The sequence below is a fragment of the Schistocerca americana genome, chromosome 8 (assembly GCF_021461395.2).
Source record: "Schistocerca americana isolate TAMUIC-IGC-003095 chromosome 8, iqSchAmer2.1, whole genome shotgun sequence".
NCBI classification, from domain to species: domain Eukaryota; kingdom Metazoa; phylum Arthropoda; class Insecta; order Orthoptera; family Acrididae; genus Schistocerca; species Schistocerca americana.
Genome location: NC_060126.1, coordinates 319,600,295 through 319,626,509, shown reverse-complemented (window position 1 = coordinate 319,626,509; position 26,215 = coordinate 319,600,295). Strand labels below are relative to the sequence as shown.

The 26,215-nt window shown below is 40.2% G+C and overlaps 1 protein-coding gene across 1 annotated transcript in view; it reads right to left on the bottom strand.

Annotated features, from left to right (window-relative positions):
• Positions 1-26,215, bottom strand: part of LOC124545228 (vacuolar protein sorting-associated protein 33A) — a 109,305-nt gene that overhangs the window by 46,653 nt on the left and 36,437 nt on the right. Inside the window, exon 6 of the mRNA XM_047124099.1 lies at positions 6,247-6,361. Within this exon, the coding sequence (XP_046980055.1) occupies positions 6,247-6,361 (115 nt within the window). The remainder of the gene's footprint in view (positions 1-6,246; positions 6,362-26,215) is intronic.

The window sequence follows — 26,215 nt, the reverse complement described above, 5'->3', positions numbered from 1 at the left end:
ACAGGTATACAAATAACTTTGGATGTACCCCAACGAAGTGTATTGGGATCCTTGCTGCTCAGGTTGTATGTTAATGACCTAACAGACAATATTGATAGTAACATCAGGCATTCTGCAGATGATGCAGTTGTCTGCAATGATGTACTATCTGAAAGAAGATGCATAAATATTCAGTCAGATCTTTATAAGATTTGAAAGTGGTGAAAAGATTGACAACTTGTTTTAAATGTTCAGAAATGTAAAACTGGGCACTTCATGAAACAAAACAAATTGACTATAATATCAGTGAGTCACAGCTATAATTGGCCAACTCATAGAAATACTCGGGTGTAACACTTGATATGTTCAAGGGCTGGATGCAAAGTAGTGGTAACACTTGTGTAACATTTGGTATGTACAAGGGTTGGATACGAAGTAGTGGTAACACTGCTGTAACATCATACTGGTGAGTCGACAAGCTGCAATTTGTGTTGGCACAATGAAGGCCTGTGAGAAGAGATTGTACAGCGAGTTGGGACAGTACTCTGTCAATCTATTGCAGCGTATAGACGATTGAACATCACAGAAAGTCAAAAACCCTAACATAACATTTACAAAGATATAGCAATGTTCTAGGCTCAAAATTAAAGTGGAATGAGAGAGCATACAAATATGTTTCCAGGGACTCCCAGCACTGCCATACACCACACTCACACCATGGGTTAAAGCATCCAGATTAGGCACAGATAATGTGAAGGATCCCCACATGTAGAGGACAACCCCACATGGTGGAGAATGCAGTTCAAATTATTGCTTCCTCATTGGACATTGATCGCCACTGGATTGTGCCACAAAACTGTGCTCCACATTCTGCATGACGTTCTGGGGTACTGCGAGATTGTAATACACTGGATATCTCATGAAATGTCTGAGGTGCAACAACAGCACTGCTATGCCATCACACAGGATTTGTTGGGCCACTACCAAAGGGAAGGTACAGATTTTCTTTGACACTCCGTCACTATCGGCAAAAACTGGGCACGCTCGTCCAAACCAAACTTGAAATGCCAATCCGGTGAATGGAGGCATCCTGGTTCTCCTCATCCAATAAAAGTGTGTGCCACATCAAGCACTTTGAACATGATGTTCACTGTGGCATATGGTGTGATGGGGTAAAATTCTATCATGCTGTGCCACCAAGGAAGATGGTAGTTGCTGCACACTACTGCATGTTCCTGCACCACCACCTTCATACAGCATTCAGGCGAAAGCAACGACATTTTGAGGAATAGTAGCCCATCATTTTGCAAGACAATGTATGATGCCACACCACTGCTGATATCCAGGACGTCTTGCACAGCTGGCAATGGGAGAGTCTGGAACATCTAATGCACTCAACCTGCATGGGTTCTTGCGATTAGATCTCTTTGCCAAAGTACAAGAACCACTGTGAGGGATCCAATACAACACCAGAGATGATGATATCCATGCTATAGGGCAATCAATATGGGAGATCAATAGGAAGAGACATGCAGATGGTATAGGACACCTTCTGCACATTTGGCGAAAGGTCATAAGTAATAGGGGCAATTATATTGAAGGTGTGTAACTGTAACTACCTCTTTCGATAAAGTCATTTCAGAGAAAAAATAATAGTTCTCCTTACTTTTTATCCAGCCCCTGCATATGCAATGGAATGATCATATAGGCTCAGTTGTGAGTAAAGCAGGTGGCAGACTTTGGTTTATTGGTTGAATACTGGTGAAATGCTTTCAGTCTACAAAGGAGATTGCTTACAAACCACTCATGTGACACTTTAGAATATAGCTCTTGTGTGTGGGATCTGTATCATGCAGAACTAACAAGGATATTGAAGTATACAGAGAAGGGCAGCATTAATCGTTGTTGAGCTTTGGGAGAGAGTCACAGAGATGGTGAAGAAACTTGAACTGGCAGACCCTTGAAGATAAATTTAAACTATCCCAAGAAAGCCTTGAAATATTACAGTATCTCATTGCTACCTATCAGAACCCCTCGGAAAGCATTAAAGATGAACACCAGTCCAAATTGTCCATTACATACAAAAATAACCACTATTTCAGTATACATATAATTTGAAAACGATGCTTTGCTGAAACCATACGTGTAAAAGCCACCGAGTGCATTTTGAATGTGCCAAAAGCATTTAACATTGCTCTTATGTGAGAAACACAATATAAATGTAAAATTAATATTGTAACTAATCGAAAGAAATAGAGCACATGGTCAGGATGTACCAGTAAACCTATCATTATAAAATTACTACAGCAAATTAAATGGAACATATAAATAAAGCACGTTAATTGAATCTCCGATATATGTTAGCACTAAAATTCAGGCACTAGTTGATTTGTTATAAACAAATTTAGAAATGTAATTGTTACCTGTAACATAATTAGTCAGAAAATGTTATATTAACTCGTAACTAAGTTGAAAATAGGTTCACCTTGTTCAGCACTGAGATTGTAAATTTTTAGCAATGTGTAGCTCATATTCAGTTTAACTTTTAATTGTAATTTTACATAAAATTGTAATTTCCATTGTAGGTAATTGTTGACAAAAGTATAAATAAGAGTTCATGCAGGCGTCTTGGGGCACTCGTTTTTTGGCTATGGTTGTGAGCATAAGTATTGTAGGCTCATTCTTTTGTTGATTGTTGTGAACTCTGTGTCGTCTGATGTCAACTTTGGGTACATGTGATGTAACCGGTACAGTTCACCTGGCTTGGACACCAGAGTCCTGGAAATATATTGGTATTAAAACTGCACTGTACTTTGGAATTTATTTGGGAGTCTTCCACAATCCTTTTCATAGGCTGCACAGCGACGAGACATGAATCCAGGAATTTTACAAAACCCCGAGAACTAAACTACTCTCGATGTTGGTAGAATTGACGGAAAAACAACAGCGCAACGACTGGGCATTTCACTCAAAACATTTGCAACGCGGAGGTGGGAAAATATAAACATCTCAGCCTACTTACAAATTTTAAAGGGCTGGTCTTAAGTGATGACTCTAGGAATATAATATAACCCTCTACATATTGCCACCATATGAACAATCATTCTTCCCACACACTGTATGTGAATGTAACGAGGAGAAAACCTAATAACTGGTACAGTGGGACATAAACTCTGTCATGCACTTCAGAAAGCTTTGCAAAGAATAGAGAAAGATGTAGATAATCACGTCATTCAACAGTGGTTCTGTGAGGATGAAGATTAATTGTCACATCTGCCTTGGCCATGATGGTCATCAGATATCAATATTATTGGGGTTTTGTGGTCTAAGTTGGAGAGAAGGAATCATTATCGCTATTCACCTCTATCATTGTTACCTGAACTCACTGTTACCTTGCATGAAGTACAGCATAAGATTCCTTTGAAAACCATACAGGACCTGTATTAACCCATTCCATGATGGCTGGAAGCTGTTCTGGAATCCAACAGTTTTCGTACAATGTGTAAGGCATGGTAATACATTCTGTTTTAGGTGTTTCCATAATTTTGTCCACCACCTCTACATAAATACCATCTGACAACAAGTGTGCCAATTCGCAGAACAACTGAAAGTAATTCTGAGGATGTATTGCACAAAGATTAGTTTAGTTTCAAGAAAGGAAAAGGCAGGAGAGAGTTCTCACATTTCATTTAATTGTGGACGTCTGGATACCTTCCAAGAATTAGTGGTCACAGAGGAAGTCTTTTATAATGTAAGGTGGAATAAGGTATTCACAATCTTTATAAGAATGGGGCTAAAATGTAAAGATGGGTGAATAGTCCGCAATATCTACTGTAACAAAATCAGCAGCATTTTGTACTGTCAACCCCGACACAGGGCAGAGGAGCAGAAGTGGGTTCACTAAAGGGGAGCAGGAACAAATTCAGCAATGCTCATGTTGTAGTCAGATATATTTACTTGTCTCAAACAGAATACAGGGATGCTATAGGCCCACAGTGTAGGCAGGATAGATGTCAAACACATGGACATTGAAAGTGATACAGTGTCAATTTCGGCCACAGCACAGTGTGTATCGGGGCAGAATGTTCTTTTTGGGCAGACAGCTCAGCAGAAGCTGACTTATGAATCAGTGCTGGCAATGCAGTCAAACCTCAAGGCCACTTAATGGATGGTTGCATTAAGACCCTGCTTGGCAGTGGTTTGAAGTGAAATTAATGTCTCCCAGGAACTAGCCCTCGACGTCTGGCTGGCAGCTTTTGTCGATGTCAGTATGGGATAGTAGGGTCCTAGTTGGACACTTGAGCCAGTTGGTGCCAGATGCAGGACCATATGGCAAGCAGTCCCATTGAATGACACTGACCGATGTCTGTTTGCACCAGCAGACAGTGAGTGAGCGAAGACGCCTCTATGAACCACACAATGGTAGTCTGCTCTACAGTAGTTGCCACCTCAATGTGTGCTGTCTTCTGGGCAGGCTGTATTTATACCACCTTACCCCAGATTTTTGTAGTGTAGATGCCACAGGTGTCATGTAGCCACCACGTCAGAATGCTAAACTGACATCCCAGATTTCTGTAACACCAATGGTTTCTGAATGTGGATTGTACCAATGTACTGGGGCCTGATGGGAGAGGTAATGCTGAAACAGCTGCTCGCAGCAATTTGCGGTGGATATGTGGTCATCCGACAGTGAGTTGGAAGATCTACAGAGTGGTGTTACAACACAAAATCTACAAGGCAGTAAGACAAGGCTGACTTAAAAGAACCAATGTTAGGAATAAAAATGCTATTTTTCTCCCAAACAAATTTATTTGTTAATATATTGCTCTTTTAAGGGTACAAACTTTTACCAACATCACAGCCATGTTTTTAACTCCTTCTAGCAATAGGAATTGTTAAGATCTCTAAAATACCTATCAGTCTCAATCACGACCTCGCCATTTGAGTGGTATTTTTTATCTGACTATGATTTTGTCATGTTTAGACATAAGAGACTGAAGTCATGTGAATATGGTGGCTGAAGTAGCAATTCTAAAAGCACTAACATAATTCTGTGGTGAAAACTATAGATGAATCTTCTGGTACACTGTGGTGAAATAGGACCTTTTTTCTTTGCCAAATGAGCCATGTTCAATCCTAAAACACATTAAGTGTCCAATATCTTTTTGTAGTCTTCCCCAGTGACTGCTTTTTCTTCTTTCTTTCGTTCCTCCTTTTTCTGTTTATGGGTATCACACTCTTCATATGCCGATAAAACACTTCATAACTTTTCCAGCTGATGGGACCATCTTTGCTTTCTTTGAAGCAGAAACCTGTCAATTTTATTGTTGTCTGGTTCTAGGTTAAAACAACAAATCAGCACAAAAGATCTCTGGATCTCCCTAAAACAGGTTCAATATGGAAAGCGACCTGCCTCAATGTTCACCGTCAAGAATGGCAACATTTATTGGGCCAACCATTTTTTCGTCATTTTTGCCCATATAGCTGTCATCATTGATGGCTAAGTGTAACCAAGAAAAGCATCCAGTTTTGTATTAACTTATCACCAAATTTCCTTTGTTAAAGTGAAAATCAAATCATTGGATGATACTGCACTTTTTCCATTTCAGAGAAACCCATCAAAAATTTACGGAAAAAAAAGAAAAAAAAAGACCTGTTCAAAGGACTGGACTGCTTATTTAAAAAACCAAATGGTTTAAGGTTTAACAAAGCAAAGATGGAAGAAATGCAGAATACTGGCCTGATTAACATCAAAATTAGGAGCAATATAATATTGAGAAGTAGATCGGCACAAGTGAAGAAAGTTTAATTCAATAAAAGAGCTCTGTTGGTGCATACACATATACTCTGATATGGAAATGAGAATTAAGTTCCTGAAAGTCTACGCTTGAATCAGGGCATTGCAGGGAAGTGAATTGGGGGCCATCAGAAATCAGGAGGTGAGGAAACAAGGAAACTAAAATCATTTGAAATGTGGTGCTATTGGAAATCCCTTACTAGAAGAAGGGCATGTTAGCAGCACATCTGCCACAGTAACCAGGAATAATTATTCTGATAATCGAAGTAGTAGTAGTATTAGTAGATAGAAAAAAACAGCAAAGGAAGACAAGGACTACAATATGCTAAAGAGCTTGTTAGATATAGTAGTTACACAGATATGATGACCAAAAGGTAGGAAGAGATCAAGGACAGCATTAAACTAGTCAAATGACTTTAAAAAATAAAAAGTTGTAGCTTTTCACAACATCCTTGGTAATATCACGCTACCTGATTTCTGCAAACAATTCTTCAGCAGAATTAAGAATAATATTTTTCTTTTCTCCAACAAGTCCGGGACCATCATCAGGCTTAGCAAATTTTTCAGCTGGCAGCTGCACAGTGCCTGCAACAAAATATAGCTTAAAGTAGTAGAAGATAACAAGTAACAAATTAGGAAGTGAGTTTGTTTCCTCAGAATGTGTGTATGCTGAGTTGGCTGAATATGCATCTGCAAATAAACTTGTAACTTACGCATGAATCTCATTCTATAAAATAAGGACACACACACACACACACACACACACACACACACACACACACACACACACACACTCTTAAGATTATTTTCTCTTTTGAAATACACATCAAAGAAAATTTACTATTTGTTTTTTCCTCATAGTCAAGTGTATTAATTTACTGGGCAGTTTTTTAGCACTTTTGACAACAAAACATTCACATTTTGGGCTGCCACACATTTACATTAATTCCACTTTGACAGCCAAATGGTGGGAAAAATATGGTTCAGTTAAGGATGAATGATGACCTTTTATATCAAGTGTGAAATCTTATGGTTGTACATTTAAGCAGAGTATGGGATCCATTCCTTATCTCAGTAATATATTCCAGTCCTGTCTGACCAGTAGTTTCCAAACTTTTTGCAGGTACCTTTGCCAGTTTGTAATGGAGCCAACCCCCCCCCCCCCCTTTTTCTTCACAGTTTCACTTCAGTTGAATTTGGCCTCATATACAAACACTCTTATCACACATTTTATAATAATGAAGCTACTTTTTTGCAAATTTGATATTTTTAACAGATTAGCACCTCTTGTGAAAATGGAGTTTCAGCCAGTCAATAACTATAAATAGATTTGGTGTGTGGGGGGGGGGGGGGGGGGGGAGGGGGGGGGAGGAGGAAGTTCGTAAGGGGAAGTCAATTTTGGAAAGAAAGAATAATTTATGCTTAAATTACAACTGATTAAAATCGAAAAGGAAAATAGAAGATACATATTAATATTTAATGGTCATAATATTCATGTAAAATCCAAATACAATAAAATTGAAGTGAATGAAATAATAATAATTACGTTTATTACAATAATAATAGGAATCTGTTACTAGTAGCTCTCTTTTGCCTGATAAGCAGATGCTGATATCCTGACACTGGACTCCATCTTCATTAACTGAACTCTCAGGCTGCGCATCTCATATTCCTAATTTTACTATTTATAGAGACATGCCATCACTTCTGATGTCTGCAGGTCTCAAAATGCCTTTATCTTGGTTTCACTGACTACTCTCAGCTGGACAGCACAAGGAGATAAAGATTAGCACATCCTACCCACAGTACTCAATCTGTGGACCAATATTAGCAGACCTGGCATCTGAGACACTGCTGGAATTGTAGGAAGTGACTGATGAAACAGACGAAGTTGTGGCTTATGTTGCTATAATGGTGATGTTATCTGGGGACTCCAGACAGAATTTTCAGAAAAAGGAAACTATGTGCTCTCAAAGATGCAGAAGTGGGGCAGGGGTGACAAACTAACAAAAGCCGCAAACATACCTACATTTATGAGACAGGGAAAATATTCTCAGACTTCAAAAACAATATAACAATTACGATCCCAAGGACAAGAACTGCAGACAGGTGTGAATATTACTGAACTATTAGTTCAGAAAGTCATTTTTGCAAACTACTGACACAAATTATTTACAAAGCAAAACTGGTAGAAGCTGACTTAGGGGAAGATCAGTTTGGGTTCCCGAGAAATGTGGGAACACTCAAGGCAATACCAACCCTGCAACTTCTCTTAGAAGGTAGGTTAAGAAAAGGCAAAGCCATGTCTACAGCATTTGTAGATTTAAAAGAGCTTTTGGCAATGTTGACTGGAATGCACGCTTGGAAATTTTGAGGACAGCAGGGGCAAAATACATGGAGCTAAAGATTATTTACAATTTGTGTGCAAACTAGTTAGCACTTGTAAGAGTCAAAGAGCATGAAAGGGAAACAGTGGTTAAGAAGTGAGGCAGGGTTGTAGCCTATCTCAAAAATTATTCAATCTGCACACTGAACAAGCAGTAAAGGAAACCGCAGAAAAATTTGGAGAAGAAATTAAAAGTTCAAAGAGAAGAAATAGAAACTTAGGAGGTTTGCTGATGACACTGTAATTCTGTCAGAGAGAGCAGTAGAATGGAATGGACAGTGTCTTGAGAGAAGGATATAAATGAACATTTACAAAAACAGAAAATGGGTTATGGTATGTAATCAAACTAATGCTGAAGGAATTAGATTAGAAAATAAGGCACTAAAAGTAGCAGATGAGATTTCCTATTTGGACAACAAAATAACTGTCTATGGACCAAATAGAAAGGATATAAAATGCAGACTGGCAATGGCAAGAAAAGCATTTCTGAAGAAGAGAAACTAGTTAATATTGAAATAAATTTAAGTGTTAGGATGTCTTTTTTGAAAGTATTTGTCTGGAGTTAAGCCTTGTACGGAAATGAAAACTGGACAATAAACAGTTCAGACAAGAAGAGAACAGAACCTTTTGAAATATAGTGCAAGTAGTTACCAATGAATGTAAGTTGCAGTAGATATCTGAGAGATGAAGAGGCTTGCACAAGATAGAATAATGTGCAGAGCTGCATTAAACTGGTCTTCAGACTGAAGACGACGATGATGTCACCACTGTGTTCAATAACCAGATAAAATCTCAATAACACATAGCACTGTATTTAAGAGTTTTCTTAAACAACAGAGAAGATCCTTCAGCACATGTAGAAGCCACATGCCAAAAAGCAGTTACATAGCAAGGGCTGGCACTGCCAACCGCAACTTACCCCTGGGGGCTATAAAACACACAATGCAACTGCTAGTATAAAACACAGCCACCCAAAAAACCCAAAAACATACAGACTGAAGGGTGGTTCTTTTAAGGACGATGGGAGAGTTCGGTATTATACCAGCATACACACTCTAGATCATTGTGGAAATATGATTTGCTGACCCCATAACAAAATATTTTGCTGCAACATAAAAACTCCGATAAAGTACAAGAAAATACAAGTTCAAGAATAAACAATACATTACATATTTTTAACTGGCATCTTGACAAATGGCAGATGGACTGGGATAGTGCAGATACAGGATGCTGAGTACACAGTCTCCTCCCAAACATCAGAGAAAATACTTCAAACAAATCGCACCATTTCCAACAGAGGTGTGGGTCATTTTATACTAGGACACACTCCACAGTCCCAGACCTTCTACATAATGGGAAACAGACCAACACTATGTAACTGTGGTGGTTTAGGATCCTCTTAGTATGTGGTTATCAATATGCTCTCTGCAAGAGGAAGCTAGGAGAGATGAACAATCTCAGGGCAAAATATAACTGTTATTTAGGAATATTGACACATTTAACTTAATGAGTATTGTTACAAACATATCTAGGAATGAACTAAACAAGTTCAAAATAGTTATTCAAAATAGAAACACAGGTCTGAGCAATGTTAAAAATTGGTTAAGGAGTGAGGAGATGTTTAAGATGCCAATGATGGAGACGGTGTGAATAATTGGCAGTAGTGCCACTGGTTAGTGAATGAACACTGTCAGATCAATTAAGTATTGTGTCTGTTGTATAATAAGATATGTAACTGCAATTTCATTTAATATAGCTACATTAGTAACTAGTTGTAGGATAGTATTTCACCTGCAAGGGTTAGCATTATGCTGGGTTATCAACAACTACACAATTAATTATAATTACAATATTAAATGGTATTTAAAGTAAAAGTATCAAACAGATTGTGTACGAAATCCATATGGAGCTGTGCTGGCTTGACACATATGAAGGCAAACAGTCAACAGAGGGCCACTGATGCTACAGAATACAAACAGTGTATGTAACGACAATATTTACAGAAAATGCAGAGGTAACTATAAGTTACCAAATAAGCAGCAACCAGTCGCAAAATCATGTTTTCTTTCTTTACTTATGCAAATCGATTTCAACTGATTAACAGCCATCATCGGTGCTACAAATACAAGAACAAAAATAAAAATAATTAATAACAGTGACCAAATGGATAAATGTACATAAAGCATATCTAAAAACAAAGATGATGTAACTTACCAAACGAAAGTGTTGGTATGTTGATAGACACACTTACAAACACAAACACAAAATTCAAGCTTTCGCAACCCACGGTTGCTTCATCAGGAAAGAGGGAAGGAGAGGGAAAGACGAAAGGATGTGGATTTTAAGGGAGAGGGCAAGGAGTCATCCCAATCCCGAGACCGGAAAGACTTACCTTAGGGGGAAAAAAGGGAAAGGGATACACTCGCGCGCACACACACAAACACACACACACACACACACACACACACACACACACACATCCACACACAAACAGATATATACAAAATTCAAGCTTTCGCAACCCACGGTTGCTTCATCAGGAAAGAGGGAAGGAGCGCGCACACACACACACACACACACACACACACACACACACACACACAGACAGATATATATATCCATCCGCACATATATAGACACAAGCAGACATATGTAAAGGCAAAGAGTTTGGGCAGAGATGTCAGTCGGGTTTTACACCAGGGGCGGTTACAAGGGTAGGAACCAGAGGGTAGGGAAGGTGGTTTGGGGATCCTGTTGTGGAGCCACATTCAGAGTCTGATCCAGTCCCGGAAAGTATCCTGTCACAAGTGGGGCACTTTTGGGGTTCTTCTGTGGAAGGTTCTGGGTTTGAGGGGACGAGGAATGGGCTCTGATTATTTGCTTTTGTACCAGGTCAGGAGGGTAGTTGCGGGATGCAAAAGCTGTTTTCAGGTTGTTGGTGTAACAGTTCGGGGATTCAGGACTGGAGCAGATTCGTTTGCCACAAAGACCTAGGCTGTAGGGAAGGGACTGTTTGATATGGAATGGGTGGCAGCTGTCATAATGGAGGTACTGTTGCTTGTTGGTTGGTTTGAGGTGGACGGATGTGTGAAGCTGGCCATTGGACAGATGGAGGTCAACATCAAGGAAAGTGGCATGGGATTAGGAGCAGGACCAGGTGGATCTGATGGAACCGAAGGAGTTGAGGTAGAACCTCCCACAGAAGAACCCCAAAAGTGCCCCACTTGTGACAGGATACTTTCCGGGACTGGATCAGACTCTGAATGTGGCTCCCCAGCAGGGATACGACTTCTTCAAATCCTGCCCTGAAATGAGATCCATCCTTCATGAAATCCTCCCCACTCCACCAAGAGTGTCTTTCCGCCGTCCACCTAACCTTCGTAACCTCTTGGTTCATCCCTAGGAAATCCCCAAACCCCCTTCCCTACCTTCTGGCTCCTATCCTTGTAACCGCCCCCGGTGTAAAACCTGTCCCATGCACCTCCTACCACCACCTACTCCAGTCCTGTAACCCGAAAGGTGTACACAATCAAAGGCAGAGCCACGTGTGATAGCACCCACGTGATTTACCAACTGACCTGCCTACACGGTGAAGCTTTCTATGTGGGAATGACCAGCAACAAACTGTCCACTTGCATGAACGGACACAGGCAAACAATGTTTGTTGGTAATGAGGATCGCCCTGTGGCTAAATATGCCTTGGTGCACGGCCAGCACATCTTGGCACAGTGTTACACCGTCTGGGTTATCTGGATACTTCCCACTAACACCAACCTATCAGAACTCTGGACATGGGAACTTGCCCTTCAATATATCCTCTCTTCCCATTACCCACCAGGCCTCAACCTCCGCTAATTTCAAGTTGCCGCTGCTAATACCTCACCTGTCATTCAACAACATCTTTGCCTCTGTACTTCCACCTCGACTGACAGCTCTGCCCAAACTCTTTACCTTTACACATGTCTGCTTGTGTCTGTATATGTGCGGAAGGATGTGTGTGTGTGTGTGTGTGTGTGTGTGTGTGTGTGGGTGTGTGTGTGTGGGTGTGTGGGTGTGTGGGTGTGTGGGTGGGTGGGTGGGTGGGTGGGTGGGTGGGTGGGTGGGTGGGTGGGTGGGTGGGTGGGTGGGTGGGTGGGTGGGTGGGCGGGCGGGCGCGCGAGTGTATACCTGTCAGTTTTTCCCCCCCAAGGTAAGTCTTTCCGCTCTTGGGATTGGAATGACTCCTTGCCCTCTCCCTTAAAATCCACATCCTTTCGTCTTTCCCTCTCCTTCCCTCTTTCCTGATGAAGCAACCGTGGGGTGCGAAAACTTGAATTTTATGTTTGTGTTTGGGTTTGTTAGTGTCTCTATCAACATACCAACGCATTCGTTTGGTAAGTTACATCATCTTTGTTTTTAGATATATTTTTCCCATGTGGAATGTTTCCCTCTATTATATTCAATGTACATAAAGCAACGTATAACCAATTAAATGTGTACAGATGCATTAAACCATTTAAAATACACATACAAATTTAACTTTCAACGAATATGAGTAGTAACACTGTCTTAGGCAGAGGTTAAACATAAAGTGATACATCGAGAATTGACTATGACAACGAGAAGCCAAAGGGGGCGCTGCAAAGCAAACCCGCCTTCTATGCAAAAAGATACAGCTAAAATAAAAATGAGAAGAAGAAATGACATACAAAGTGAGGTAAAATATAATGATAAAATACTGAAATATTTACAAAAAAATGGATATATTGACAAAGATTTTGTCAACCACATAGTACAGTTCTATACGCCAAAAAGCGATTGTACAAACTAGTAAAAAAGGAACAAACATAGGTGAGAAGCACACCACAGAAAAATTTTTAAAAAACTTTTAAAATTATTTATCATATTATCGAAGACATAAAACGGTGTTGGCATCCATCTAGCGTACAGTTAATGATATTCAGGAAGATTCGTTGAAAGGTAAATTTGTATGTGCATTTTAAATGGTTTAATGTGTCTATATACATTTAATTGGTTTTATGTTGCTTTATGTACATTTATTCATTTAGTCACTGTTATTAATTATTTTTATTCTTGTTTTTGTATTTGTAGCACCAATGATGGCTGTTAATTAGTTGAAATCGATTTGCAAAAGTAAATAAAGAAAACATGATTTTGTGACTGGTTGCTGCTTATTTGGTAATTTTATCGTTTACAGTCACTGCACAACTTGAGAACCACATGGAGCTCACCATTCGTAACTATAAGTTTACACTGTTCTCCTACTATATGTAGATAAAACGTCAATATATAGCAAAGTACTTGCAAACTGAAAGATATCAAACAGAATTTATGAACACCACAATGATAAAATCCGCTACAGTTGTAAAAATTATTTATTTCTAAAGAAAAAAAAGGACACAGCCCAGATTCAGGACCTGTGTCCCATCTTAAGGTGCATCTGCAAAATTAAAAATGAATAATAATACCTATTCACATGGTTAAGACAAAGCTAAACAGAACCTTCAAAAATTCTTAGGAAAAAAAAACATACATACATTAAAACGTGAATCCACAAAGGATGCATAACTGAGGTTAAAATACTTGTCTTTCTTCATGCGGATCCATGTGTGGCACACCCCTAAGCCTGGACTGATAAATTTTGTAATGGGGGATTTGGATTGTCGGCCCATTAACACTTTACACATTTAATGCCATTTAACAGTAGTTTCCACTCCTCTAATCAGGGACCTTTGTCCTTTTATGTAGGTCCTCCTCTGCAAGAGGCTTTCCGGCAGACCTAGGATTGAAGAGGATATTCTGCTGCATGCCATATATCAGGGATGCACTATTTTTAACAAATTTTGACCTATTTTAAACTAAGTTACGTATCCTTTGTGGATTCACATTTTAATGTACATATAAGGGTTTTTTCTAAGAATTTCTGTTTGTTATGTTCAGCTTTGATTACTTCAACCATGTGAATACGTATTATTATTCATACATAATTTTGCATATGCACCTGAAGATACGACACATGTCCTGAAATTGGGTTGTGTATCCCTTTTTGAAATAACTAATTTTTACAACTGTAGCAGATTTTATTTTGGTCGAAAATTTATTTTGTAACAGTCTTTTTATTGTACTTATCTGCAACTCAGCATTTACGGTGAGTAGCAACTTATTTTTCGTAATATTGTTATATACCATCCTGGATTTTCCATTTTTTAATTTTATCAAATAAATCTTTAAGATGGACAGTGCCAAAACAACATAGTTTGGCTATACCACAAATGCTTACGTTATCAGATTGTAAAAACTCGCCTATTGTATCAAAACATCCATTGGAACCTCATACACACTTGACCTCAGTGTACAGGAGAATACATTCAAATTCTTCAACAATTTCTTGACAGAGATTGTGAAACAACACATGTTCAAAGAATGCACTTTCATCTTGTTCACAGCATTGATGATAAAGTGCAGAGATTCATTATCTCTTTCACTCACACTTTTGCAATGAGTGGCTGCAGATTTTAAATGTGTTATAAAACAGTGATAATCAGCCATGTATGCACCTCCATCTGTAGCTAACAGACTTTTTTGTTTCTTCCAAAGGTTTCTCGAATACATGTGCTATTAATGTAGGTTTGGCTTTTTTAACCTATTTACTAAGTCATAGAGTCAGTACTGCCAAGTTTGTTCCTACGTTTCTCCGGAATCCTAACTGGTATTGACCAATGTCAGTCTCTAAAAGTTTTTCCATTCTTCTGTCAATAGCAACAGTCAATATTTTGCAGCCACAACTTATTAACTGACAGTTTGGTAGTATTCACTCCTGTTACAACTTGCTGTTTTTTGGAACTGGGATTATTGCAGATTTACTGAAGCCTGAGGGTATTTGTCCTATCTCATATCTTGTACACCAGATGGAATAGTTATTCCAAGGCTAACACACCCAAGGATCTCAATAATTCTGAAGGATCTGTTTCAGCTTAGGCTACCACTGTCCTGTCAAGTTCTTTTTATAGTGTCACATCTCCCACTTTACCTTCATTTATTTCCTATTCCGTTTCTATAATACTGTCTTCATGTTCCTATCCCTTGTATAGCCCTTCTATATATTCCTTCCACCTTCCAGTTCCCATATTTGTTCAGTACTTTGCTTGCCATCTGAGTTTTTGATATTCATACAGTTGCTTTCTCTTTTCTCCAAATGTATCTTTAATTTTGCTATATTCATCATATATCTTTGCCGTAGTCATATATGCTTCTACTGCTTTACAGTTATCCTCTAGCCATACCTAATTTACATTTCTACACTTCTTGTCAACCTCATTTTGTAGATGTCTGTATTCCCTTTTGCTTTCTGAATTTTTATGTTTTCTCATTTTGACAATTACATTCAATATTTCATGTGCTGCCCAAGGATATCTACCGAGTTTTGTCTTTCTGCCTATTTGATACTCTGCTGCCCTTACAATTTCACTTCCAAAGCTACCCGTTTATCTTTTATTCTATCCCTTTCCTGTTTTCACTCAACTATTGCCCAACAGTCCCTTCAAAAGTCTCGGTAACCTCTGGTTCTTTCAATTTATCCAGGTCGCATCTCCGAGATCTACAAACTTTCTGCAATTTCTTCAGTTTTAATTTTCTGTTCATAACAAATAAATTATGGTCAGAGCCCCATCTGCCTCTGGAATTGTTTTGCAGTTTAGAATCTGGTTTCAAAAACTCTGTTTTATGTGAGGTGTCTCATATTGGTGGCACATTATAGGAGTTTCAATTACCTAAGCTTATTATGCATGAGCAACTGATCAGCGTCAATGTGGACTGAGGAGTGCAACTTTTTTGTGTGTTTTTAAGTTATTATCGCTGTAATATGTATGAGGATATGGCTGTCTGATGACTGATGATGTTTACATTTCAAACAAAGCAGTGTGATGCGTGCCAAAGAGAACACAGCTGGCAGCTATCACATTTCACGAAGGCGCATATGAAGAATACAAATATTGTTAACTCAGTTTAATGGTTCTGAATAAATTTATCGTGGTTAAAGACAGAGTACCATTTTTAATGGGTCACAAATAAGATCACATAACTTCTTGTTAACTGGGCAGGAGAGTTATTTGCTTTTTGGAGAAGTCGGTGTGTTAGTTCATGTTGGTTGACATTTGGCGCTATCACAGGAAGGATTTAAGCAGCGCCTAGTTCTTGTTAAATTAATGCCAAGGTTCCTACAGACAATACTGTTGGTTTTGTAAATGTTCGCAACTGACAGTATCATAACATGTAGTATATCTTGTTCAGTTTGGTTTCACGTCAGTGTTTATCTCAGGTTGTATGATCAGTGACAATGAATATTTAATATTTGTCGTCATCATCATGAGGATGTTGTTTTGAGGAGGATTTTGGTAGTCAGCAGACTTCCGGTACTTTGTCGTAAGGAAATAATGACATAGTTGTGCAGAACCCTCTAATGAATTGAATGGTTTATTTTTTCTTGCTTATGTGGTTGAAAGTAGTGAGTCGACTCAACGGACTTTCTGTTGATTAGCAACCTACTTCCTTAATAATTTTGAAATATTATGGTTAGATAATTGGATACTAACTTAATAGTGAACAAGACACAAAACTCTGTGGGAAAAGGACAAAATAGTGAGTCCATGGTTGGAACCATATACTGAAAAATGATAGTGTCATCATTTTCTTCAAAAAAATGTGTCGAGAGGTCAAAATTTCCTATAATCTTAGTGGAGTTCAGTTAAATTGGAGCAAGTGCCTGAAGTGGTGAAGTTCTGTTGAAATATCTTCATATACAAAGAAAGTAGCTGTGGCAATCTACGTATATTTGAATAGGAGAGATTGTTGGCAGTACTTTGTGGGGAATTCTGGCTCTTGCACACCATCAACATATGCAGATGATGGCTCTTGCACACCATTAACATATGTAGTAGTTTGCACTTCATGAATAAAGATTGTTTATGGTTTAAAATCAATACAAGACCTCACTTCTGATTTTACCCCCAGTTACCTTAAGTAAAGAAAGAAAAATAAAAGCACATACAAAGAAACATTCTTACTTTAAAGAAAAAGAAATGTAAGAAAAATGATCTGTTATGGAGAAAAAGTAAAGTTTTATTAGTGATAAGTTTACAGTTAAATATTATTTAGATACGCTGGTGTTCAGAGATTCAAATTAACTTTGATAAAAAAAAAGACTTGACAGATTTATGACAAGATACCTGCAACTATTTAGCTTTATGTTAAGGTAAGCAATATTTGATACATAAAAGACCCTAAAAATAAAAGTTAATAATAGAAAGCAAATGGAAGAAAAATCATAAATAAAGAAATATTTTAATGCCATAAGTCAATGCTGTTAACAGTTATGTCACTTGTGCTACAGAATCTTTGTTAGATTTAACTGCTTAATAATTTCACATGTGATCAACACAGACTGAGAAATAATATTTTACTTGGATATAAATATGTCACATTCTTACAAGAAATAGGCAATATAGTAATTTATTTATCTGATCACGATATATAATTACATAGTGAGAGTATAACTGTGAGTTATTTTTCTTAATCCAGTCAGTGATATCACCATTATCTGTGTCTTGAAGGCAGTATAATACTGAGGCAGTACATCCCCCAGGCTATAGCTAAGCCATGTCTCCCCAATATCCTTTCTTCCAGGAGTTGTAATTCTGCAAGGTTCGCAGAAGAGCTTCTGTGAAGTTTGGAAGGTAGGAGATGAGGTACTGGCAGAATTGAAGCTGTGAGGACGGGTCGTTGAGTCGTGCTTGGGCAGCTCAGATGGTAGAACACTAGCCCGCGAAAGGCAAAGGGCCCGAGTTCGAGTTTCGGTCCGGCACACAGTTTTAATCCGCCAGGAAGTTTCATATCAGCACACACACTGCTGCAGAGTGAAAATCTCATTCTGGAAACATCCCCCAGGCTGTGGCTAAGCCATGTCTCTGCAATATCCTTTCTTCCAGGAGTGCTACTTCTCCCAGGTATGCAAAGTCCAGGCACCACAGCTTGCAGTTCTAGCTGTCCACACAGTGTGTTGTTCCAAATCTCTAACATAAAAAGTGATCCACAGGAGGTTTTGAAGCATGCCCGGCAAGCCTCAAGCAGGCTTCACCACGTGCACATCTTGTTGATCTTTGGTGATCTTTCAGACACTTCAACTTATTCTGTGGATACAATTCTGCACCAGTACATCAACAGAGCTACTTGTGTGCTTACAGAACAGTTAGCTGGATCTGCATTATTGAATTACTTGTGCATTTCTCCATAGCTAGAGGGTATTTGACATCTTGCCTGTATTAAAAGCACAACTATCGGCTAGTCTCTCTGTCACTCACACTTACCATTATAAAATCTATCTAAAACCTTCCAATATCTTCAGATCTCTTCCTCATATACCACCCTCTCTCATTATTCTTAAACTAAAATAAGTGTTTGTCATGATTAAATTGTGCTCTGTGCAAAACTCTACTTGGCAGCTTACCCTTTTATTCACCCCCCCCCCCCCCCCCTTATCCATTCCTTAGTCTTCCTACCGCTGAATTCTAGTCACCCATCACAATTAAGTTTTCCTCTCCATTAAATGTTTGAATAATTTCTTTCATCTCATCATACATTCTTTCAATCTCATCACCATCTGCAGAGTAGAAGACATGTAAAGTTATACTACTGTTGTGGGTGTTGGCTTTGTGCCTGTCTTTGCTATGATAATGCATTCACAACCCTGCTCATAGAAGCTTATGTTCATCCCCATTTCCTTATTGATTACATCTAATCCTGCATTACCCTAGTCTGATTTTGTATTTGTAACCCCGTACTCACCTGACCATAAGTCCCGATCTACCAGCCACCACACTTCACTTATTCCCACTATAACTCCATCCTATCTACCTAATTAAGGGAATCTAGGATTCCACACTCCAACCCAAAGACTGCCGGTTTTGTTTCTTCTAATGATGGCATACTCCTGATTAGTGCTGAAGAGTGGGACTGCACTTGATAGGGTGAGTACTAGTAACAAAGGGTTGGGAGATCCAATGGATGCACTGCTTACTGAAAGAAATGCTTTTGTTCAAATAGTTCTCCTTGTGGGGCAGCTGCACCTGTAAAAGTGTCTGCGGTGATTCAGCTGCGGATGTGTTTACCACAGCAGGGCATCGAGTCTGCTGTGTCTGGGATGCAACCTGCTGTCCTCTGGCAGGAGTCATAAGGAAGCTAGCTCAGATGTCAGCACTAGGTACCAGAAGGAATTCAGTGCTGCTGGCAGCTGACACAACCTGGACTCAAATCCACTGCTGCTATTGGCAATGCCCAGTTGTCTAATGGTCTGGCATACCCCCGTGTCATGATGATGCTGCCGGACCCTGAAGTGACCACTTCAGAATTCAAACCAGTTTATATGACTCTGGCATGCATTCGTTACACCAAGACCTGGCACCAACCACGTAGCCCATAAAAAAGTCTTGCCCTGGTACAGTGACATTGACCCACTTGCTAAGGATGCAGTTTTCTACTGGTTGCAGCTAGCCTTAACCAACTTTGATTCCATAAGGAACTGTTGTGCTCAGTGACCGTAGACCATAAGGAAGGAGGCACCCAGCAATCTGTCGCAACCCCACTGTCCTTGCAAATCTTGTATTTGAGTTACAATTCAACAGACTCACACCAGTACATGTCACCACATGTTATGCTGCCTAGACACCTGTAAGAACATATGACATGTACTGCCACAAGTGTGTTGAATTTTAACACAAATGCACTGAAGACAGCTATTTATAGGCGAAATCTTGATTTGCAAGAATATTAAAAATGAATAGGTTTGAGACTGATTGCTTTGTGCCTCTCCTTTCTTGTGGCTAGCCTGTCCCACAGCCCTTCTGTATACTTGTTATTCTCACCCCAATGTCGTACACTGTGGCTACTATGCCGCAGCTGCTATCGTAATACATACTGACAGCTTTCTTACAATTTCTTATTAATTTCACTAAAAACTAGGTAGTGACACTACACTGTCCACCCTCCACAAAGAAGATAAAGACCTGGATGTCTTGCTAAGACCAGGTTCTCCACCATAACTACTTCCACCCTTATAGAATAAGTACATGCTACTCGACTGGCTATTCATAAATGCAACACAGTTGCTACATTAATCTTTAAAAACTCCACAAACTTACTTCTTGTCTCTTGCTCATCTTGCTTAATTTCACAGCATTGCTCAAGGGCCCGTTTTCCCTACTCATTAAATCAAATTCCACGAAACGTGTCTCACTGCTAGGCCTCATGTCAAGCTTACACACAAATAACTTTTAACCCTCCACTCTGCACTTACAAACTAAAAATGAAATTCTTTCTTAATAAATTTTATGTAACGTATCAGCTTCAACAAAAAGTAGTCTGACTCCAATAAAGTCTTACACTTGGCACCCGCCTATTTGGTGGTTTTTTAACCCTTTGATTTTGAACAACTTTTGGAACTTTGTCCTTGCAACAACAGTTTCCTCTACATTTTCCCGGCAAGCATACTCCACAAACTGTTCTCATGAGTAAATAACACACCCCATTACCATTCACAACACTTTGACACGTAGTCCCACTTATTCCTTCAGCTCCAGCACTCATTAGAGGCAGACTTCTCTTCAAAATGTTTGGTTTTCTGGTACTCCTGCTCACCCAAAACAACTTTCTGGTGCTTGGTGGCACTATATATCATGCAAATTACTCCTTAATGCATTTGTACATGGTTTAACTGGTTTTCTTGTACAACATGCACACCTCATGACATCTCTAGAATGACAACCACTTTCGACTACTACAGTTAACTTTGTAATGTAATTGGGTACATAAAAAATCTACTCCCCAAATGGCAGCAGGAGAATACACATATAAAAAAAGCTTTAAAGCATGCATGTTTCTGGAGCCAGTGTCTCTTTCTCCTGGCAAGAGTGTTGAAGGGGAAGAGGGATGCAGGAAAAGTACGGAAGATGTTTAGTAAAATTGGTTGTGTTTGGAAACGTCACACAGAACCCTGGATCAGTGGAGACTTACTGCATAGGAAGAGGAGGAAAGAGTCCTGTGTGACTTTTCCGAACTCTACCCATTTTCCTAAACCCGGGGTTCTGGGGACATTTCCAAACTCTACTCCTTTTCCTAAACCTTTCCAATCCTCTTTCTTCACTCCTCTTCCTTCTTCTTCAGTCCTATTGCCAGGGGCCACTGGCTGCAAAAGCTTGCATACAAAAAACCTTTTTTTAAACGTGTTCTCCTGCAGCCACTTGCTGAGTAGATTTTTTTATGCATCCAATTAAATTATATTGTCAAAAATTGATTATTTTCAATGTTATAGAAAGTTAACTTTGGCTTGATATTAAAGCAGGACGTATACTTCCACCCTCGCATTGCACCCTTCACCCTCTTCATACTTGTTGCATATGTCAGACTGTGGCTGTGTTGCAAACAGCATGCTGTCATGTCAGCTGCATGCCCTGCAAGGCTGTGACACAGTACCCACACTCGCACCATAGTATTCTGAACCTCTCAACAGATTCAGCCCTGTTGACTTGATCATACCCTCTACGAATTCACCTTCTCCTCCTTTTCCTCTGTTCACCCTGCTCTTGAGGAAACATATGTGCCTGTACCGTTTCCACCACAACATCTGTAACACAACTATTAACCACTTCTTGTGCACTCACTGCAATACCTAAAACAACCACTCCATCTGCAGTTTACTCTGCACTATGCAAACATCACTAGCACATGCACTTCCCTTTGCATCTGGCCCAGGCCCACTAGCCTCAATACAACATTCACTATCATCCAATTGGGCAGATCCTACTGCACTTAAATTACCTATGTTGCTATCTGCACACTTCATCATTTTGCTACAGCCCACACTCACTCCTGCTACCTCAGCTTCCACAACTCTACTTGATATTGGAGTTGGTACTCCACATTCATCTCCCTAACTTCAATAATGCCATTACACTGTACTCTGCTTTAAGCCCCAGGAATTTGTATTACAGCACCATCGAAAACTAATTTATTCTTCCGAGGAATGACAGATTCCACTACATTAACGGTACTCGGTTGCCCTGCAAGAACAGGTAAACTATCCACATGCATGCTCCTCCTCCTCCCTCCTCTCTGCTTCCCCTTTCCCTCCTTCCCATAATCCACATTTTTCTCACCTCCAGACCATTTTGGAGCCCCCATTCATCATACTCTCTACGCACAATCTGTATTTACTCTGGAGATCTGAAATAAGCCCTTTCCTTCACCTCAGCAATGAGTCGTCCTAATCTCTTAGACTGCTTTGCACTGTCCGCTCACACCTTATCTACTTCGTCTCTTAAAATTCTCAATACCTCATCTAAGGTAATCCCTTGTGGTAAGAAAACCCTGCTCCCCTGTGGTACTAATCATGACATGATTAATATAATGGATCATATTATTTTTTCTTTCTTCATTCTTTTCCTTTCACCCATATAAGCTATATACACACAAAGCGAAAGGTTAATTAACAAGTTGCTTTGTGGCAGAGATAATGTTTTGTTACAAAAAAGAAGAGATACGTTCTTCAACTGATTATTTTCTTTATCTTCAACTGTTTGTTTCTATAAGCGGTAGCGGGCAGACGTATGACGAGATCCATCATACCAGGATTGTTTAAAAATGTGTATTACAAGAGTACATTAAAATGGATATAAAAAGTTATTAGGAAAATAAAGTTTTATTCACAGATTCACATCGACCATACCTGTTTGTTCATCATTTCACCCATGCCAAGAATTCTGCATCAGCAGGTCCAGAGCAGACGAGCAATTTGCGCGAGCAGTGGAGGAGCAATCCTGCATCGGCATTGTTATAATCAGGACTATGCACAATGGAATTAATGTGAAGAAGCACATAACTTAAATGATGAATGTTGACCTTAAATGTATTGAAATTTAAGGTCTGTTGATATTAGTATCAGTTGAAGTTCACCCAGGATGTGTGTGCCTCCCAATTAATTTTTTTAATTATTCAAGCAACAAGTATTAATCAGTTTCCATTACTTATCCGCCCCCCTATATGTCACTATTCATTACCTTCTATCAATTACACACAAATGTGAACGAAAAAATCCACTCCAACATACCGCTGTCCTGACGCTTCTCACTAACCTAGATGCTCAAATACTGAGTCATATTCCTTGCCCTACAAAAACCAAAATCAGATTACACTACTTGAGCATAACACTATCATATTACTCCTTACCATAACTTAACTATGCTCGTCTGAATGGCTGTTCATATTATTATAAACCAAAACAATGACCCAAACTTAGCTTCACCTTCTTTATCACTACTCATGTTTAACAGCTCATAAACCACTACAAACTGAGCCACACTTCTAGTTTGTGACACTCATATTGCCCTTACTAACGAAGTGAAAACCAACACATATTTATGCCTCCTACAATTACTGTCTGTTATCACCTGTCATCTACTGTACTTGCACGCACAACTCAAGCTGTGGCAAAATCCATATCTTGCCCTGAGCCTGCAGTCACACAATAATGAGACAAAAAGACTGCACCCATCCCATCATGTGTCGACAAAACCGCACCCGTCCAGTAGTCGAATCACATCTTCAGCCACAGATGACAATTGTAGGCATTGATGATCTCTTTGCTGTTACCAAATGGCACAGTGATGTGCTCGTATATCCACTGCTGACACCATTCTGAAGAATGCCACTGCACTCAACAGCATGAGTGGTGATGATAATAGCCCAGGAGACCCAGTAGATAAACTGCTGATCAAAAGAAATGCTTTTATTCAACTTTAATTACATAGTGCGTAGTTTGCTCAGTGAGGCAAACATGCCTCACTCTGCTGACTCTAGCTGACACTTCGCTCGTGGTCAGCTGCATCATTTTGGGCGAGGAAATGTTCACATAGGCAGCCTGTGATCCCAATGACAGGCCAGAGGACAGCCAACAGCTTCAATAAGCCATGGCCATGACATCAGCAATGCTGCACGTCTTGCTGCAATGGTGTTCCTCAGAATAATGGCCTCTCCTTGGAACTCAGCCCCACATGCACTTACCACAGCAGAGCATTGTGGCTCCTGTGCATGGGAAATGACCCATTGCCCTCCAGCAAAAGTCGGACAGCAGGTCAGTGGTACTGAGGCACCAAGTCGTCCTACGAACTCAGTGCTGGCTGCAACTGGCACAACCCATGGCTGCTGCTGGTAAAACCCAACTGTCTCATCATACGGAATGGCCTCTTTTTTTTTAGGGCGCAAAACTGCTAGGGTCATTAGCGCCCGGTCTGTGACTTAGAAAAAGCGAAAAAACGAAACTGGAAACCAGCAGCAATGGGAGCAAAACTTAAAAAAGTGTGGAAACCAAAAAACAGAAGGAAAGCTTAAAAAAACCACTATAGAAGGGGGGTTGTTTGTCCCCAAAAAGAGCTTCAAATTGCTGACGTCATCTCACTGGCACTAATGAACTCGAGAACGCGATCAGCTGATCCCGTGTCATCTGCTAAAATGGAAGATATATCAGGCGACAGCTGTAGACGGGCGCGTAACGGAGTAAAATAGGGGCACTCAAGTAAAAGGTGTCTCACCGTCCACAGTTGGGAGCAGTGGGGACAGAGTGGGGGAGGATCACCGCTTAAAAGATGTTGATGGCTAAAAAGACAGTGCCCTATCCGGAGTCTAGTTAAAATTACCTCCTCCCGATGTCGAGATCGGGAGGAAGAGGTCCAAGCACGGGGAAGAGCTTTCACGTCTCGCAATTTATTATTGGGAAGTGTCGACCAATGTGCGTGCCATAGAAGAGCAACACGAAGACATAAAACACTCCGTATATTGGCGAAGGGAATCATGCGAATAGCTGGCCGAAGAAGAGAGACTGCAGCCTTGGCCGCTATATCGGCCACCTCATTTCCACAGATACCAACATGTCCTGGGATCCAGAGGAAAGCCACAGAGATTCAGAAGTGGAGCAAGTGGAGGCAGTCCTGAATCCGGTGGACCAGAGGGTGGACAGAGTAGAGAGCTTGGAGACTGAGGAGAGAGCTGAGAGAGTCTGAGCAGATAACATACTGTATCCGCTGATGGTGGCAGATGTATTGGACAGCCTGGAGAACAGCGTAAAGCTCCGCAGTATAAACCGAACACTGGTCAGGAAGCCGAAATCGATTTGGGGTTTCGCCAACAATATAGGCACTCCCAACACCTAACGATGTTTTCGAGCCATCAATGTAAATAAATTGGCATCCTTCATTTGTGCACATAGAGCAGCAAATGCCCGACGATAAACAAGAGAAAGGGTACCATCCTTGGGAAATCAACAAAGGTCACGGAGCAGGCAGCTCTGCGGACGGAGCCAAGGCGGTGCTGTACCCCAAGTTGTCAAGAAAGTTTTAGGAAAGTGGAAGGAAAGAGAATGGAGCAGTTGACGGAAGCGGACTTCCGGTGGTAGTAGGGAGGAAGGGTGGCCAGCATACCCTAAATCCAAGGAGGCGCCGAAAAAAATGTTATGGGCCAGATTTGCAGACATGAAAGACAAATGGCTAGCATAGCGACTCAGAAGGACAGCTCGCCGATTGGACAGCGGAGGTTCAGCAGTCTCAGCTTAAAGACTTTCCACAGGGCTGGTGTAAAAAGCTCCAGACACTAAACGTAATCCACGGTGGTGGATAGAGTCGAGACGCCGAAGAATAGACGGCCGAGCAGAGGAGTAAACTAGGCTTGCATAGTCCAATTTCGAGCGCACTAAGGCGCGATAGAGTAGGAGAAGGACCACTCGGTCCACTCCCCAGGAGGTGCCATTCAGGACACGGAGGGTGTTGAGGGATCGCAGACAGCGAGCCAAAAGATAGGAAATGTGGGAGGACCAGAACGGCTTTCGATCAAACATGAGACCCAAGAATTAATCGACGTCCGCGAATGGAAGGTTGACAGGGCCTAGATGTAAGGAAGGCGGAAGAAGCTCCGTTCGACACCAAAAATTAACACAAACGGTCTTACTGGGAGAAAAG